The 20,047-nt window shown below is 47.5% G+C and overlaps 1 protein-coding gene across 1 annotated transcript in view; it reads right to left on the bottom strand.

Annotated features, from left to right (window-relative positions):
• The window catches only part of KCNN4 (potassium calcium-activated channel subfamily N member 4), a 64,479-nt gene extending 49,527 nt beyond the window's left edge, over positions 1–14,952 (bottom strand). Inside the window, exon 1 of the mRNA XM_069948098.1 lies at positions 14,339–14,952. Coding sequence (XP_069804199.1) covers positions 14,339–14,632 — 294 coding nt within the window. The 5' untranslated portion in view covers positions 14,633–14,952. The remainder of the gene's footprint in view (positions 1–14,338) is intronic.
• Positions 14,953–20,047: the final 5,095 nt, after the last annotated feature.

Here is a 20,047-nt window from a genome sequence, read left to right as displayed (position 1 = left end):
AAATACACTGTTAACTCTTTTCCTAGCTGAGTGGTTGTCAGTAATGGACATGTCTACCCTCCATTGTTCTGAGGAACGCGATGTGAAGGAGCAGGGAAGGAGCTGCCAGCGTGGAGTTTGGCATTGTAGGGAAGGACCGGAGATGAAGACTTGATGAAATTTTAACCCATTTACAGCCCGGACATCATGGGAAATATTCAGTCTGTTTACTTCTACAGTATGTCTGGTCATAAAAGACTGATTTACTTTATGAGAAAGATAGATAGATAGATAGATAGATACATAGATAGAAGATAGATAGATAGATAGATAGATAGATAGATAATAGATAGGAGATAGATAGATAGATAGATAGATAGATAGATAGATAGATAGATAGATAGATAGGAGATAGATAGGAGATAGATAGGAGATAGATAGATAGGAGATAGATAGGAGATGTGCGGATCATAGCAGACGTGGCCCAGTGCATGTTAACTATAGGGAAGGGTCACACTGTACATAGATGGGGAATATATTGTCACCAGCACCTTCCAAGTCTAACAGACAAAAATATATTTAAAAAAAGGGGTGCAGACGTGTACTGCAGCAAATACCACCCTATTGAACCTATTTTTGCAGATAGTGGGATTGCCCTATGCAGAAACCTCTTTATATTGTGGCCTAGATATTCCTCAGTTCCCTACGTGTTTCCTCCTGTGGTAAATACAGGATTCCTCAGGGGAGAACTAGTAGGGATACATACATGTAAAGAATATAAAGTAGTAAACATCACTTATAGAGAAGTAGTAGTATGACCATATCATCATAGAATAAAGGGATTGTAGACAAATCTGCTCTCTACATGTTTCCTCCTGTGATGAATACAAAATTTCTCAGGGAAGCATTATTGGGCATACAAACATATAAAGCTTACAAGAAAGTTGTGAACATCACTTATAGAGAAGTAGTAGTGTAATCACAATATCATAGAATAAAGGACTCAGTTAGCAATATCACAGGCAAATCTTCTCTCTACGTGTTTCCTCATGTGGTGAATACAGGATTACTCAGGGGAGCATTAGTGGGGACACAAATATATAAAACGTAAGACAAATTAGTAAACATCCCTTATTGATAAGAAGTAGTATGACCATAACATCATAGAATAAAAGCTTAGTAAGCAGTGAAACAGGCAAATCACCTCCTCTCTACATGTTTCCTCCTGTGGTGAATATAGAATTCCTCAGGGAAGCATTAGTGGGGATCCAAACATACAAAACTTAAGAAAAAAAAGTAGTAAACATCGCTTATGAAGAAGTAGTAGTGTGACCATAACATCATAGTATGATGGGCCTAGTAATCAGTGTAACAGGCAAATCACCTCCTCTCTACATGTTTCCTCCTGTGGTGAATACAGGATTCATCAGGGGAGAATTAGTGGGGATACAAACATATAAAGCTTCCAAGAAAGTAATAATCACCATTTATGGAAAATAGTAGTGTAACCACAACATTATGGAATGAAGGGGATCTGGAAGCAATGCCACGGGCAAATCTCTTCTCTACGTGTTTCCTCATGTGGTGAATACAGGGTTAATCAGGGGAGCATTAGTAAGGATACAGACATATAAAGCTTTTGAAAAAGTAGTAAACATCACCTAAGGAGAATTAGTAGTGTAACCACAACATCATAGTATGATGGGCCTAGTAAGCGGTATCACAGGCAAATCTCCTCTCTACGTGTTTCTTCATGTGGTGAACACAGGGTTATTCAGGGGAGCATTAATAAGGATACAGACATATAAAGCTTTCAAGAAAGTAGTTAACATCACCTATGGAGAATTAGTAGTGTAACCACAACATCATAGTATGATGGGCCTAGTATGCGGTATCACAGGCAAATCTCCTCTTTACGTGTTTCCTCCTGTAGTGAATACAGGATTCTTCAGGGGAGCACCAGTGGGAATACAAACATATAAAGTAACTACAGCACCATAGTATAAAAGACTTGGTAAGCTGTGGGACAGGCTAAGCAACCTATAAACACACAACGTATATCATGTTTTTTGTCTAAAAGATGTCGACATGAAAGGATAATGATTACCGCCATCTCTCATATATAATGAACTGTACACAAATTAAGCAATAGGCTAAACAAGTTACAGCATTGAAAAAAGCCAATACAGCAATGGTGCAACACTCCGGAGAATAACGGATGGGCATTGGCGTAGCTACCATGAAGGCAGGGAAGGCGACTGCTATGGGGCCCCTGCAGGAAGGGGGCCCGAGGAAGCCTGCCCTGCCTTCATGGTAGGTACTGACATCCGACCACTGTACCCCCAGGGGTCCAGAGAGGAAAAGGGACCCGCCACTGCAGTGTTCAGCCCCCTCACTGTAGAGCCGGGTGAGCGGGCTGAACAGAGGAGCACAGGAGAGGGATGAAGGACCTTATGTTCACATGAACCAAAGGTCCTCAATACTTCTATGTGAAGATCAGCCCGGACTACAGGAGGAGGATGGGGGAAGCCTGGGAGCTGTAAGTGCTGTGTATGTGTGTCAGTGAGTGTATATATGTATCTGTAGGTATATGCATATGTCAGTGTGTGTACATATGTATCTGTGGCTATATTTATATGTCAGTATGTGTATGTATCTGTGGCTATATGTGTGTGTGTGTATGTCAGTAGTGTCTGTAACACTGGTGTATATATGTGTGTGTTTGTGTATGTCAGTTGTGTCTCAAGTGATTGACAGGTTTGCTCCCAAAGATGTTCTGCAGAAGCTTCTATTAATGTTGGGCTCTAATAAAATAATCCACCATTAATATCTGCTGTATTTTCTTTTATTTCTGGTTGAGTATTTGTTATTACACTGAGATGATTTCCCTGTGTACAGTCTACTCATGGTGTATACATCAGCACTAGTGTAATCACATTACAGCGTATATATGTGTGTATGTCAGTGGCGTATCTGTATATATGTTAATGGTGCCTCTGTGTGTGTATATACAGTATGTGTGTCATTGTCTGTGTTTGGCAGTGGGGTGGGGGGTAGGGGAGCGTACAGGATTCATGGGGCCCCGTACAGTTTTTTGCTATGGGGCCCCATGAATCCTAGCTACGCCCCTGCGGATGGGGCTCCCGCTCTCACCTGCCGTGGTAGTCACTACTCTATAGGCGACTGATGTGAATGAGCATAAGAGGTGACTGTACCATGGAGGGATGAGATGACTCCAGCATGTTTCACTGTCCTTACTCATTGGCTGCTGTGCATTATACAGTGATTAGACACTGGGTGTACATGATAGACAGGGTTGCAGTAACTTGTCTATGAGCGTTGCACCATCACAGTATTGGCTTCTGTTTCCCCATGCTACAACTTGCTTGATGTCACTATATATCAGTGATGGCGGTAATTATTATCCTGTCATCTTCTCATCTTTTGAGCTACTGCTGATTCTGAACAGGAAACTTGTTACAGTGTGTTGTGGGTATGTCGTTCGCTTTGCTAGTGACGGTACGTATTAAAGGACATGAAATGCGCTGTTCTGGGTTCTGCACCCACACATGACTGCCCAAAAAACGTCTCCCATTGACTTTAATGTGAGTGGTTAAAACATGGTGAAAGGAAGCCACATGTTAGTTCTTTTTAGCGTGTTTCACCACTTAAGTTCCCATTGAAGTCTATAGCAGCTTCAGTGTCACCCCCCACCCCTACTGCCGGGAACAATGTGCTCATGTGAACATGATGTTGTGATTACACTACTACTTTTCCATCAGTGAGGTTTTCTCCTTTCTGTTCTGTTTATATGCCCACTAGTTCTCCCCTGAGGAATCCGGTATTCACAATGGAGGAAACATGTAGGGAAATGAGGAACATCTGCGTATACCTGCTTCATACTACTGCTTGTACCATTCACCTCCCCTGCTGGATGTGACTATTACTGGCAGTGCCTGTTAGTGGTCTCTATGAGTATATGTAGAATTTCATCTCTCATATTTTGTAATCAGGTTAGTGTTATTTTAGAGGATTAAAGTGTGGTATCCCACCACGGGTGTTTCGTGTTTCTTGTTTACACCTATTGCAAAAGATCCTTACTCCAGGTTAAGTGGTGATGAAGGTACTTTAAAGTTTCACCACAAGATGTCAGTATTTTCTATGTATGCTCTTATGTACTGCACAGCTGAAGTTAGCAAAGGGTTACTGTTTTATGTTTGCCATGTGCTTTTCCTAACCTATGGGAGATGCTCTCTTTTTGTAGCCTACCACTCTTCCTTTCTCTTGCACACATTCCTTTCCCCCCACTCACAGGGTCCCTTACATAGCCCTGTAGGTAGTTACTTGGTGGAAGGAGGTGTAGCGTCAGTTCTAGCCAGATTCTCGTGGAAGGACACACAGTGCAGACGTCCCTACTGTAGCCAAGCCAAGGCCTGGCTCTGCCAGGACTCTTGTCTACGACAAGTCAGTTCAGATTGTGTGTTGATTAAGACACAAGTGTATGCAGAAGCAACCAGAGACACTCAGTTCTTTCAGTATTTCTACAAGATCTACTATGCAGTGCTAGACACTACAGAGGGAGAAGAGTGTAGGATAATTCTAGCCCACGCCGTGAACCAGTCTAAAAAGTGCAGGGCAGTATTCTGGTGAACAAGAGGAACTAGCCTGGATAGAATAAAGCTACCAAGAAGGTCTACGTATTCTATCTCGCACTGCAGGTAAACAGGAAGACTCGGACACTTAGCTTCACCCAGATAACACGGCTGGGGCTTGTATCACCCTATTAGGATGAGAAGCTCAACACTGTAGGGCAGAAGGTGGTCAGACTATAGTCTATACATGGTTACAAGTATCTCTTCAAGTTCGGGCAGAGCACAGCACTACATTGGTTTGGGACTCCCTTGGTAAACTCCTCTTCTCTACGCTGCTCTAGTCTGTTTCCAACCATCCAAGCACCGCTACAACTACCGTACCTCTATTATATTCTACGCCTTCAAGCATCTCCACAGCACAGAAGAGTTTAAGCATTAAAGTCTGTACAAAGATTTATCTATTTGCTGCCAAAGTATTGTGCATCATCCAGAGACTGTACAGTAAAGCTGTTCTATTTTTTCATCACTGGGACTCGCCTCCGCACCAGCACCTATACACACTAGCTCCACGCCTTGGGTCATTTTTCCCCTTTCTGTGGGTAGCGGTACTGATAGTCCGGTGGGTCGATTGCCACTCAGGACTACCATGACAAGAGCCCAAGGGACCCATCACAGCCCGGCAGGTCACAGACCATTTGGGGAATGCTACAGACCGGCCACACTAAAGCAGGTAGCAACATCACACCTGTGTGCTGGACTAGCACTAGCGTCATGACAATACCATCATTGGCTGAGCAGTACCACACCACAATAGCTCTAGTTTTATTCCTCCAAGTTTTCAAATTATGAGATCTAAACACAGTGGCTGGCTATGTTATGGGGGCACTGTGTCTAGCTCTGTTATGGGGGCACTGTGACCAGCTATGTTATGGAGGCACTGTGTCTGGCTCTGTTATGGAGGCACTGTGTCTGGCTCTGTTATGGAGGCACTGTGGCCGGCTATGTTATGTGGGCACTGTGTCTGGCTCCTGTTATGGGGGCACTGTGACTAGCTCTGTTATGGGGGCACTGTGGCTAGCTCTGTTATGGGGGCACTGTGGCTGGCTCTGTTATGTGGGCACTGTGTCTGGCTCCTGTTATGGGGGCACTGTGACTAGCTCTGTTATGGGGGCACTGTGGCTAGCTCTGTTATGGGGGCACTGTGGCTGGCTCTGTTATGGGGGCATTGGGGCTGGCTCTGTTATGGGGGCACTGTGATCGGCTATGTTATGGAGGCACTGTGACTGGCTCTGTTATGGGGGCACTGTGACTAGCTCTGTTATGGGGGCACTGTGGCTGGCTCTGTTATGGGGGCACTGTGACCGGCTATGTTATGGAGGCACTGTGTCTGGCTCTGTTATGGGGGCACTGTGACTAGCTCTGTTATGGTGGCACTGTGGCTGGCTCTGTTATGAAGGCACCGTGGCTGGCTCTGTTATTGAGCACTGTGACTGGCTCTGTTATGGGGGCACTGTGGCTGGCTCTGTTATGGGGGCAATGTGGCTGGCTCTGTTATGGGGGCACTGTGGCTGGCTCTGTTATGGGGGCACTGTGGCTGGCTCTGTTATTGAGCACTGTGGCTGGCTCTGTTATAGGGCACTGTGGCTGGCTCTGTTATGGGGGCACTGTGACCGGCTCTGTTATGGGGGCACTGTGACCGCCTCTGTTATGGGGGCACTGTGACAGGATCAGTACAGGATCAGTAATGTAATGTATGTGTGGAACACTATGGTGGACCAGTAACTTGCTAGATGGTACTGTGTGACGTGACTGCTGTGGTGGTTGGTCGGAATATAGCTCAGCCAGATAGTAGATTGTCGTGACGCCAGTGCCAGTTGGGCACACAGGTATGGTAGCACACCTGCTTTTATTTTAAGGTGGCAAGCTATACCCTTTTCCCTGTGGTCGGTGACCTGCTGGGCTATATGGGGGTCCCTTGGGTACTTATCACAGTGGTCCACAGTGGAGCTGTGACCCACCCGGACTATCGGTACCGCCACCCACAGAAAGGGGAGATGACCCAAGGACGGAGTAGTGACTGTGTAGGTGCTGGAACAATAATCACTGAGTCCTGTTGTCATAAATAAAATCTTCTTTACTGTGAGAATATTTTGTACAATAGCTGATCATAGACTGTAGACGTGACAGAACAGAATCTGCACTAAGAAGATCTGAGCTGACTTGGCTGTGTGCGGAGAAGTAGAGTGAGCTGAGAAGAGTAGAGAGGGGTTTGTGCTTCAAGCTCAGAGAAGTGGAGAGGAGTTTGTGCTGAGAGCCCCAACCCAGGGTTGAAGTGTGCTCTGCCGGAACTTTAGGAGAAGAAGAAGAAGAATACAAGAGAATACTTGAAAGTAGAAGACTACTTGTGCCCGTGTTTCAACCTCGGTTGTGATACCACCTAGTGCCCTATAGTGTTGGGTGACCTGTCCTTCTAGAGTGACACAAGCCCCAGCCCTTGTTAAGCAAGGTGGCCAAATTACCTGTTTACACCCGCACTGCGAGAAAGAGTACGTAGGCTTGTAGCCTACTCTATCCGGATCAGTTCCTCTTGGTTCAGAATACTGTCCTGCACTGTTAGAGATGTTCACAACGTGGGTTGGGGTCATCTCTGACTTGTCCTCTCCTGAGTGGTTTAGCACTGCATGATACGAGTAAGTGTTGCTTTGAAGAAGAGAAGAAGAGTCTCTGTGCGGCCCATACGTCTGTCCACTACCACACTCCCGACTAGACTAGACTGACTAAGAGTGGGTGTATACTTCCTCTCCCAATGTGACAACTTCCTACAGGGTGTGTAATACCTCCTGTGAGTTGTGGAGAAGAAAGTGCAAAGAAAAGAAAAGAGAATAAAGATAGGTGGAGAAAAGAAAAAAGCTCTTATTGGTGCTCAGATTACTAACAAACAATAACCCACTTGTTCACTACATCTGTGCAATATACAAGTGCATAGATACATAATAGTGACATCTAGTGGCAAAACTTAGGCATAACTGCATTACCACTTTACTTCAAGTAAGACTTTTGCGAGGAGTGTATAAACTAGTAACACCCGTGGTGGGACACCACATATGTACACAGTGACCTCACCAGCAGAATAGTGAGTACAGCTCTGGAGTATAATACTGGATGTAATTTAGGATTAGTACAGGATCAGTAATGTAATGTATGTACACAGTGACCCCACCAGCAGAATAGTGAGTGCAGCTCTGGGGTATAATACAGGATGGAACTTGGAGCAATGTGAGTCTGGCTTTTTTTTCTCTAGTAGTCTCCTGTGTCTGGAAACACCATCATCTAGAGACGTTGCCCTCATCAGGCGCCCACCCTGTGTACTGTATATAACACAGCTGAGCCGCCACACAACCCCTTACACTGTCGTCCTCTTCTGATGTCAGTTCCCATTGTTACTCCTGAAGTCACAAGCAGTAACCGGGCAGGATTTCAACAAGTACAATGGTGATTGTGCGAGTGTTTTCCTCTGCCAGCCTGCAGCTTATGTATAAACAGCTAGTGATAGCCTGATGCCGAGCCCGGCCCCCTCGCCCACAATCTGCCACCACTGGAAGAAAGACCCCGAAGCTGAACTTTATTACTAATTCCTTAGGAATTACTTCCTTTTATCTCACGCCTGTACCGATTCACCCAAGAAGATGCGTTACTGTAATAAACTTTTAAGGTGCCCTTTACCCAAACCTTTAAATATGTGACAGGGCTGAATAAGGTTCAGGAGAGAAGTGTTTATATAGGGACATAAGAACAAGGGGTCACAACCTGAGGTTATTGGGGGGAAAGATCAGAAGAAACATGAGAATATTACTTTACTGAATGAGTAGTAGATGCTTGGAACAAACTTCCAGCAAATGTGGTGGGTAAATCTACAATAACTGAATTCAATTCAGCATGTGCTGCTTTAAGTTGCACATTCACTGCCTGCACCTTTAAAGGGGAACTCCGGCAAAAATCATTTCTGCCAGATCAACTGGTGTCAGAACATTATAAAGGTTTAAAAAATCTCCAGTCATCCAGTACTTATCAGCTTCTGTATGTCCTGCAGGAAGTAGTGTATTCTCTCCAGTCTGACACTGTGCTCTATGCTGCCACCTCTGTCCATGTCAGGAACTGTCCAGAGCAGAAGAGGTTTTCTATGGGGATTTGCTGGTGCTCTGGACATTTCCTGAAATGGACAGAGGTGGCAGCAGAGAGCACTGTGTCAGACAGGAGAGAATACACCACTTCTTGCAGGACATACAGAAGCTGATAAGTAGTGGAAGACTGGAGATTTTTTTTTTTATAGAAGTAAATTACAAATCTCTGGCAACAGTTGATTTAAAATAAAAAAACCTTTTTGTGAACTACCCCTTTAAATTCAAACTATTTGAAACAGTTGCAGAACTTTACATTAGAGAAGTCTTTAGATCTGGGGCATAACCTAAGGGGGTCGCCCCAGGGAGTGGGGGATGTAGCAATGTATCCGGTGTATAAGCCGTCTGGTGGGTTATACTTCTCGTGCCGTATACAAATATGTGACCACAGAAATGTCGCCACAAACTGGAGGGAATAGTCTCTCTGATGCACAGAACTCACGTATGGAGCTGGATGTGATGAAACGGGCAGAGCGTCCCAGCGTCAGGATGTCATCAGCAAGAGAAATGCCTAACAGCTGGACGATCCCAGACACCGCAGCCCACAGACACTGATGGAACAGTCATATACAGATGTAGCAGAGCTGAATGTGTCACGTCTGGGCATTGTGATAACTCACAAACTCACAAACCCGTCTTCATTGGTGGAGGGAGATGAGGCACCAAGACAGGACAACAAAGAGTTAATTTACAGCTACATCACCAGGTTATCTCCTCTGACAGTCAGCTCTGATCTCTCTGACCTCTGAATACCGGCTTTCACACAGCTCCCACTGTGTAATCCTTTGTTCTCTGCTACCAACTAATCTCCCTCCTCCCCCCTCCCCTCTCTATAGGTTACACAGGGCTCGAATGATCTTAAAGGGGTACTCCAGCGGGGGGGGGCACTTTTTCGCTGGGACCGGGGACTAGGTGGCTGAGGGAAAAGACGTCCACTCACCTCCCCTGTTCCAGTGGCGGGTCCCGCATCGCGGCGCTCCGGTGCCCGATTCCCGGCTGCTTTCTGGTGTCTGACGCGGGCCCGAGACGTGACGTCTCAGGTCCGCTCAGCCAGTCAGTGACGGAGGCGGGATCCTGAGATGTCACGTTTCGGGCCCGCGAATCCTACATTGTATGACAAACTCACCTCTGCCCATCTTACAGACTCAGCTTTATCTGTTGTGTAACAATCAGGGACTATTAGAATAGCTAGTATAACATGATAGTTGAGGTGGGATCCCAAGTATTCACTGCAAATATGTGAGAAAGTGGCTTCCCTAACACATGGAAACGTAAGGAGGTACAGATGTAGCAGAGCCGAGTTCACGTTTTGAAGCTGCAACATCTGCTCATAGTAAAGTCTCTCGTAATTATAACTTCACACGTGAAAGAGGAGAGATCCAGATGTAGCAGAGCCGGGTTCAGGTTTGTGAGGCTATAACATCCGTGTATTGTAAAGTCTCAGAAAACTACTTCACACGTGAAAGGGGAGAGATACAGATGTAGCAGAGCAGAGTTCAGGTTCACCTTAACGGTAGTCCAATGTGAAACTGAATGACAAATTCAGCTCTGCTACACCTGCCTGAGCACCTTGTGGTGGGAAACTGGGTATGTACTTTTTATGTTTGGTTTGCAGAACGCTTATCGTGCCTTTGTGATAATACGTTGCAGATAATTCGCCTTTACGTAGAGATCGGCAGATTGGTATCCGGCTCAGCTCTGCTACATTCTCTAAGATATAAGAATAACACAACACACTAACCCCGGATATGCTACACGTAACACTCATGTGGATTACATTCAGTTTCCTGATCACCTAGAACGTCCCCAATATATATAATCATCGCAAACCCCCAATGTCAGTTATTTCTGCATAGCTCTGCAAGATCCAGCATCAGGATTCAGGTTCAGTCAACAGCTGCTTGTATATATTTCCAGTGACAAGTACGATGTGCCAAGGAGCATTGATCCAGCATCAGAATTCAGGCTCCACCAACAGCAGCTGGTATATAATCTCTATGCTCTGCAAGCAAAATCTATTAGAATGTGCTTAGATCTAGGATCCATCAACAGCAGCTGGTATATAGTCAAAATGCAGTGCAGGCAGAGACTTTTACACTGTGCTAAGAAGCATTGATCCAGTATTGAAATTCAGGCTCCACTAACAGCAGCTGGTATATAATCTCTATGCTCTGCGAGCAAAATCTATTAGAATGTGCCGAGGAGCATTGATCCAGCATCAGAATCCAGGCTCCATCAACAGCAGCTGCTATTTAGTCTCAATGCATTGCAGGCAGATGCTATTACACTGTGCTGAAGAGTATTGATCCAGTATCAGAATTCAGGCTCTAGCAACAGGAGCTGGTGTACTGTAAAGGTTCAATGAACTGGAGACAGAGACTATTAGAATGTGCTGAAAAGCATTGATTCAACATCAGAATCCATCAACAGCAACTGCTATATAGTCTCAATACTGTACTGAGAAGCATTGATCTAGCAGCGGAATTCGGGATCCATGAACAGCAGCTGCTATATAGTCTCAATACTGTACTGAGAAGCATTGATCTAGCAGCAGAATTCGGGATCCATGAACAGCAGCTGCTATATAGTCTCAATACTGTACTGAGAAGCATTGATCTAGCAGCGGAATTCGGGATCCATGAACAGCAGCTGCTATATAGTCTCAATACTCTGCATGCAGTGGCTATTAGACTGTACTGAGAAGCACCAATCTAGCAGCAGAATTCGGGATCCATGAACAGCAGATGCTACATAGTCTCAATACTGTACTGAGAAGCATTGATCTAGCAGCAGAATCCAGGATCCATCAATAGCAGTTGCAATAGAGTGTCGATACTTCCAGGCAAAGGCTTTTATACTGTACTGAGAGGCATTGGATGTGGAGGACACCACCAAGAGGACAGGTGGATGTGGAGGAGTGCACCAAGAGGACAGGTGGATGTGGAGGAGTGCACCAAGAGGACAGGTGGATGTGGAGGAGTGCACCAAGAGGACAGGGGGATGTGGAGGAGTGCACCAAGAGGACAGGGGGATGTGGAGGAGTGCACCAAGAGGACAGGTGGATGTGGAGGAGTGCACCAAGAGGACAGGGGTATGTGGAGGAGTGCACATTCCCTCAGAGGAGCAGATGGGGGGGCACATTACCTCAGAGGAGCAGGTGGGGGGGCACATTACCTCAGAGGAACAGGTGGGGGGCACATTACCTCAGAGGAGCAGGTGGGGGGGCACATTACCTCAGAGGAGCAGGTGAGGAGCACATTACCTCAGAAGAGCAGGTGGGGAGGGGGCACATTACTTCAGAGGAGCAGGTGGGGGGGCACATTCCCTCAGAAGAGCAGGTGGGGGGGCACATTCCCTCAGAGGAGAAGGTGGGGGGGGGCACATTCCCTCAGAGGAGCAGATGGGGGGGGCACATTACCTCAGAGGAGCAGGTGGGGGGGGGGGCACATTACCTCAGAGGAGCAGGTGAGGGCACATTCCCTTAGAGGAGCAGGGGGGCACATTCCCTCAGAGGAGCAGGTGGGGGAGCATATTACCTCAGAGGAGCAGGTGGGGGGGCACATTCCCTCAGAGGAGCAGATGGGGGGGCACATTACCTCAGAAGAGCAGGTGGGGGGGGCACATTACCTCAGAGGAGCAGGTGGGGGGGGCACATTCCCTCAGAGGAGCAGGTGGGGGGGCACATTACCTCAGAGGAGCAGGTGAAGGGGGCACATTACCTCAGAGGAGCAGGTGGGGGGGCACATTACCCCAGAGGAGCAGGTGGGGGGGCACATTACCTCAGAGGAGCAGGTGGGGGGGCACATTACCTCAGAGGAGCAAGTGGGGGGGCACATTACCTCAGAGGAGCAGGTGGGGGGGCACATTCCCTCAGAGGAGCAGGTGGGGGGGGCACATTACCTCAGAGGAGCAGGTGGGGGGGCACATTACCTCAGAGGAGCAGGTGGGGGGGGGGGCACATTACCTCAGAGGAGCAGGTGGGGGGGCACATTACCTCAGAGGAGCAGGTGGGGGGGCACATTACCTCAGAGGAGCAGGTGGGGGGGCACATTACCTCAGAGGAGCAGGTGGGGGGGCACATTACCTCAGAGGAGCAGGTGGGGGGGCACATTCCCTCAGAGGAGCAGGTGGGGGGGCACATTACCTCAGAGGAGCAGGTGGGGGGGCACATTACCTCAGAGGAGCAGGTGGGGGGGGCACATTACCTTAGAGGAGCAGGTGGGGGGGCACATTACCTCAGAGGAGCAGGTGCGGGGGCACATTACCTCAGAGGAGCAGGTGGGGGGCACATTACCTCAGAGGAGCAGGTGGGGGGGGCACATTACCTCAGAGGACCAGGTGGGGGGGGGGGCACATTACCTCAGAGGAGCAGGTGGGGGGGGCACATTACCTCAGAGGAGCAGGTGGGGGGGCACATTACCTCAGAGGAGCAGGTGGGGGGCACATTACCTCAGAGGAGCAGGTGGGGGGGGGCACATTACCTCAGAGGACCAGGTGGGGGGGGCACATTACCTCAGAGGAGCAGGTGGGGGGGGCACATTACCTCAGAGGAGCAGGGGGGGCACATTACCTCAGAGGAGCAGGTGGGGAGGGCACATTACCTCAGAGGAGCAGGTGGGGGGGGCACATTACCTCAGAGGAGCAGATGGGGGGGGGCACATTACCTCAGAGGAGCAGGTGGGGGGGGCACATTACCTCAGAGGAGCAGGTGGGGAGGGCACATTACCTCAAAGGAGCAGGGGGGGGGGCACATTACCTCAGAGGAGCAGGAGGGGCACATTTCCTCAGAGGAGCAGGGGGGGCACATTACCTCAGAGGAGCAGGTGGGGGGGGGGGCACATCTCTCAGAGGAGCAGGGGGGGGCACATTACCTCAGAGGAGCAGGGGGGGCACATTCCCTCAGAGGAGCAGGGGGGGCACATTACCTCAGAGGAGCAGGTGGGGGGGGGGGCACATCTCTCAGAGGAGCAGGGGGGCTCAGAGGAGCAGGTGGGGGGGGGGCACATCTCTCAGAGGAGCAGGGGGGGGCACATTACCTCAGAGGAGCAGGGGGGGCACATTACCTCAGAGGAGCAGGTGGGGGGGGCACATCTCTCAGAGGAGCAGGGGGGGGCACATTACCTCAGAGGAGCAGGGGGGGCACATTACCTCAGAGGAGCAGGTGGGGGGGCACATTACCTCAGAGGAGCAGGTGGGGGGGCACATTACCTCAGAGGAGCAGGTGAGGGCACATTACCTCAGAGGAGCAGGTGGGGGGGGGCACATCTCTCAGAGGAGCAGGGGGGGGGCACATTACCTCAGAGGAGCAGGGGGGGCACATTACCTCAGAGGAGCAGGTGGGGGGGGGCACATTACCTCAGAGGAGCAGGTGGGGGGGGGCACATCTCTCAGAGGAGCAGGGGGGCTCAGAGGAGCAGGTGGGGGGGGGGCACATTACCTCAGAGGAGCAGGTGGGGGGGCACATTACCTCAGAGGAGCAGGTGGGGGGGGCACATTACCTCAGAGGAGCAGGTGGGGGGGGGGGCACATCTCTCAGAGGAGCAGGTGGGGGGGGGCACATTCCCTCAGAGCAGCAGGACTGGCACTTACCTGGCAGCTGGCGAAGCGGAGCAGCTCGGTGTGGATGACCATCAGCACCACCCCGAGCAGCGCCAGGAAGAGGATCCAGGCGGAGAGCCTCTTCTTCTGCTCCACCAGCACCTTCCTCTTCTTCAGCTTGCGCAGGTTCTCGGACGGGGGTTCCCGCAGGATGTCCACCACCTTGGGTTTGGAGCTGAGGATGGAGATCTCGGTTTGCTCCTTGCTCTGCATGGCGCTGCGGGCTGCTGTCCCCGGGGATGCAGGAAGGCATGTTGTAAACAGAGGCCAGCCGCTCCTTCCCATGTGCCGCCCTGGCAGCGACTCCAGAGCCCCGGCCCAGTCCGGCTACCAGCAGCAGAGACTACAGCGGAGGAAACCGCAGCTTCCTGTGTTCTCGGCTCCAGGGAGGGGGAAGCCGACTCCTTCTCCCCGACCACTTGTCACCTGCCTCCTCCACACTTCTTGCCTCCCAAAACTTTCTCCTCCTCTTAAAAAAAAATTTCAAAACTTTATGATTTTTTTTTTTTAATATTTTTTTTTCTGCAACTTCTTTCCTCAAGTCTTTGTAACTTTTAGAAGCATCACCCCCCTAGGTCTTGTCTCTCTGCCTCCCTCTCTCTCTGACTCTCTTCACCCTGTAAGATATCTTATTTGTTTGGCTGCAGGGGATGGGAGGGGAGGAGGAGGCACAAAAAGAAAAAAAAAAAAAAACTTCCAATAGTTTGGACTGGAGAAAGTTTTATTATGATGGTTTATAGAAGGTAATAAATGGTGGAGGTGGCTGCCCTGGGGCTGGGGGAGGTGGCACCATTGCCAGGGGCTACAACCCACACCCTTGGAGTTGGTGGCGATGCTCTGCAGAGGGCAGAGTCATAGGAATAGGAACCTTTAACCCTTCTGTTTCCAGAATGCATCTATTAGCCAGGGAGTCAGAAGAGCTGAACTACAACTCTCAGCATGCCCTGCTGGCACACATAGTATATTATAAGGATGCATTAGGCAGGTCATGTCCAGGAGAGGTAGATAGATAAAAGATTGCGAAATTCCTTTAATCCATCATCTAATAATCTAGAAATCTAGAAATCCTAATAATTAATCAAGATCGGAAACAGAGGATATATATATATATATATATATATATATATATATATATATAAAAATCTCAAGTCTTCCAGTACTTATCAGCTGCTGTATGTCCTGCAGGCAGCAGCGTATTCTCTCCAGTCTGACACAATGCTCTCTGCTGCCACCTCTGTCCATGTCAGGAACTGTCCAGAGCAGCAGCAAATCCCCATAGAAAACCTCTCCTGCTCTGGACAGTTCCTGACATGGACAGAGGTGGCAGCAGAGAGCACTGTGGCAGACTGGAAAGAATACACCGCTTCCTGCAGGACATACAGCAACTGAGAAGTACTGGAACATTTTTTTAATAGAACTAAATTACAAATCCCTGGCAGTTTTTGACACCAGTTGATTTTTTTTTTTTACTTTTCTGGAGTACCCCTTTAAGGGCTGATATTTTGTTAGCATTTATTTCTGGGCTTTCTTCTTCAGCCCGTGTTCACACGTTCCTGTTAAATAGTGACGAATAGAGACACATTTTTTGTAAACTGCTATTCAAATTTTATTCAAAGAATTTTGCGGTTTTGCTGCAACAGCTGCCATGTGTGAACACAGCCAACAGGATCTCCGCCCTGACAGGTGACCACCCATAATCCAGAATATGTGAGAATCTGACGCAGATCACTTCATGCTGGATTAAAGGAATTTTACTGTTTTGGGGCTTAATAACGTCTCAATTAAAAGGACTTTAGAAGTCGGTAAAAAGTATCGTGGCTTCTACGATAATAGCGAAAATCTTACTTTACTTTTTGAGTCATTAATACAGATGATATTGTTTACAGCGCCATCTAGTGGCAATACAGCAAATTACACTTTTGAATGCAATAACTAGATATTCTATCTGGTTCTAAATTACATAGACCTTGTATACAGTGCCAGATGTACTGATATATGTAGCTGCCAGGTTTGGTTATCACACGCCAAAATAAGGAATATGTGCAAAGGTATGTCAATGGACTTTTGGTCAGTGATCAGGTATGTAGGATATGATGTAGGATTAGTGATCAGGTATGTAAGATATCATCTAGGATCAGTGATCAGGTATGTAGGATATGATGTAGGATTAGTGATCAGGTATGTAAGATATCATCTAGGATCAGTGATCAGGTATGTAAGAAATCCTCTTGAATCAGTGTTTAGATATGTAAGATATCATCTAGGACACAGGGGTCAAACTCAGGCCCTCCAGCTGTTGCAAAACTACAACTCCCATCATGCCTGGACAGCCAAAGCTTTAGCTTTGGCTGTCCAGGCATGATGGGAGTTGTAGTTTTGCAACATCTGGAGGACCTGAGTTTGACACCCCTGATCTAGGATCAGTGATCAGGTAAGTAGGATAGGATCTAGGATCAGTGAGCAAGTATGTAAGAAATGATCAGGGATCAGTGATCAGATATGTTTTCTTGCATCGGGGTTGTGTCTATCTCAATGGGGAAAAAAAAATTGTCTGATAAGAATATGTAAATTACTTCTATTTAAAAATCTCAACTCTTCCTGTATTTATCAGCTGCTGTATGTCCTGCAGGAAGTGGTGTATTCTTTCCAGTCTGACACAGCGCTCTCTGCTGCCACCTCTGTCCATGTCAGGAACTGTCCAGAGCAGGAGAGGTTTTCTATGGGGATTTGCTGCTGCTCTGGACAGTTCCTGACATGTTCTTCGGGACATACAGCAGCTGATAAGTACTGGAAGACTGGAGATTTTTAAGTAGAAGTATCAGTTGTTAAAAAAAATTCTTCAGAGCATCCCTAAAGGGTTTTTATAACAAGGGTCTATGGCATGGGTCTCCAAACTGCGGCCCTCCAGCTGTTGCAAAACTACATTTCCCATCATGCCTGGACGGCCAAATCCAAAGCTTTAGCTGCTCAGGCATGATGGGAGTTGTAGTTTTGCAACAGCTGGAGGGCCGCAGCTTGGAGACCCATGGTCTATGGGCTGTGCAGTTTTCTAGTGACATCAGTGAGGAAGGAAGTAGCTGGCATCTCCTCCAGTAATAGACGCCCATGTGGCCGCAGCCTGGGACATAACATGGAGATGGAGATGTTATTGTCTGCACCATTGTCCTCACATTTCTGCGGATACATCAGATGTTACTGACTCTCACATAATATGTCAGACACCTCCACAGCTGACAGCCCATAGACATGACCTAAGGAAGGGTTAATGGAGCCGCCATGGAGGTTAATGGAGGTCATCCATTCCCTTCCTGAGAACTGCTTTCCTTCTCTATCAGCGGCTCGGATATAGATGTTATAATGGGCTCTCACCTCTCTTCCTGGGTTACTTGGGGTCATGAAGTCTAGACGCTGGTTTGAGATCTTCGACATCTTATTGCTTTTACATTTATATTCTTTTATATAGATAGTTATAATGGTTGAGTATTAGAGGTCATATATATGTTTGTTCCAAATGTATTATTTAAGGGGTACTCCGGCGAAAAACTTTTTCTTTCAAATCAACTGGTTTCAGAAAGTTATATAGATTTGTAGTTTACTTCTATTTAAAAATCTTCAGTCTTCCAGTACTTACCAGCTGATGTATGCTCTGCAGGAAGTGGGGTATTCTTTAGACTTTAGTCCCAGCAGTTCACAGCTCCCTGATCCCCTTCCCAGCATGCAGTCAGTGCCACTGTGACAAGTTTTTGGCAGAGCGGCATGTGTTGCGTGTCAGCACGGGACTGGGGGAGCCGCGGCACGCTTGGAATGACATTGATGGGGAAAGAGGCAATCTGACCCATTAATAAGCAGTATAACGCAGCAGATACTCTTCTCATACCGTACAGGATGGAACTTCTGAGAAGTGATCTATAAAGTGAAGCATGGCATGCACAGCACATAGCCAGCATAACTGTACATGGTAGAGTACAATCCAACCATCACGGGGAGGGACTATGAGGAATGTCACACACCAGACCCCCTAATTACATGTAGACCCCTAGATCAGACCCCCTAAATACATGTAGACCCCTAGATCAGACCCCCTAAATACATGTAGACCCCTAGACCAGTCCCCCTGAATACATTTATACCCCTAGACCAGTCCCCTTGAATATATGTATACCCCTAAGCTAGACCAGTCCCCTGAATACATGTAGACCCCTAGACCAGACCCTTTAAGGACATGTAGACCCCTAGATCAGACCCCCTGAATACATGTAGACCCCTAGACCAGTCCCCCGAATACGTTTATACGCCTAGACCAGTCCTAAATAAATATATATACGTAGATCAGACCCCCTGAATAAATGTAGTCGGCTTTTTCCGGCGACTCCATAGAAATGAATACAGACATGGGTCATGGGCCGTACCTGCGTTACAGGCCGAAATACGGAGATTGGCCGGGGGCGTATGGAGGTCTGACCCCCCACAATCTCTTACTTGTCCCCCATCCAGTGGATAGAGGACAAGTAAATTTTTCTTGGACAACCTCTCCGGAGTATGTATGTTGTCTTAGGGCCCTATTCCATGGGACGATTATCGTTCGGATAATCGTTAACGATAAACAATCTCAAACGACCACTATTGCAAACAACCTGAAATCGTTCACCAAATTACACGGAACGATGATCGTTACTTATGATCGTTCTTGTGGTCGTCTTGTCGTCGCTATTACATTCGTCGCTACTGTAAACAACTGAACAATGTCTTATTCCATGCAAACGATTTGCGAACGAGCAACAGTAAAAATAGGCCCAGGACTCAATAAGCGATCAACGATTTCTCCTTCGTCGTTTAATCATTAACTGCTAACGATTATTGCTTTGTTCCGAACGATTTAACGATTTTCCAAACAATAATCAGCCCGTGGAATAGAGCCCTTAGGCTAGGTTTCCACACAGTATTTTGGTCAGTATTTTACAACCAAAACCAGGAGTGGACACACTATTTAAATTGAGTGGATGGCCGCCATTTAATTGCAAATAACGGTCGTTGTTTTAAAATAACAGAAATTATTTGCCGTTAAATGACGGCCAGACACTCAATTTCAACAGTGTGTGAGCATAGCCTTTCTGTGTTTTCCATCTACTGCTGTTGTGGTGTGCTACTGGTTGATGGATGTTATCAGCTTTCTGTACAGCTCAGCCAGAGTTGGTAATGTGGCGACGCCAGTGCTAGTCCAGCACACAGGTATGGTGGTAGTACCTGCTTTGTGTTGTGGCTGACTGTAATATTCCCCAAATGGTCGGTGACCTGCCGGGCTGTGATGGGTCCCTTGGGCTTTTGTCACGGTAGTCCAACTGACCGACCCAGACTATCGGTACTGCCACCACAGAGAGGGGAAAAATAACCCAAGGTGTGCGGTTTGAGTGTATAGGTGCTGGTGCGGAGGAAAGGATGACTGAGTCCCAGTGATATAAGAATATAACAGCTTTACTGTACAGTCTTGGTAGTACAAGACACTTTTGCAGCAAATAGATGTTTACACAACTTTAGTACTTCACTTGGTTGTGCTTGAGGAGATGCTTGAAGAAGTAGAGTACAGTAGAGGTAGTTGTAGTGGTGCTTGAAGAGTTGAAAGGAGAGGAGAGGAGTTTGTCAAGGGAGTCCCAACCCAATGTAGCAATGTACTCTGCCGGAACTTGAGAGAATACTTTAGAG

Source organism: Dendropsophus ebraccatus, chromosome 12, assembly GCF_027789765.1.
Source record: "Dendropsophus ebraccatus isolate aDenEbr1 chromosome 12, aDenEbr1.pat, whole genome shotgun sequence".
In the NCBI taxonomy this organism is placed as follows: domain Eukaryota; kingdom Metazoa; phylum Chordata; class Amphibia; order Anura; family Hylidae; genus Dendropsophus; species Dendropsophus ebraccatus.
The sequence above is the reverse complement of the archived record's forward strand: the minus strand, read 5'-3'. Positions and strand labels throughout refer to the sequence as shown.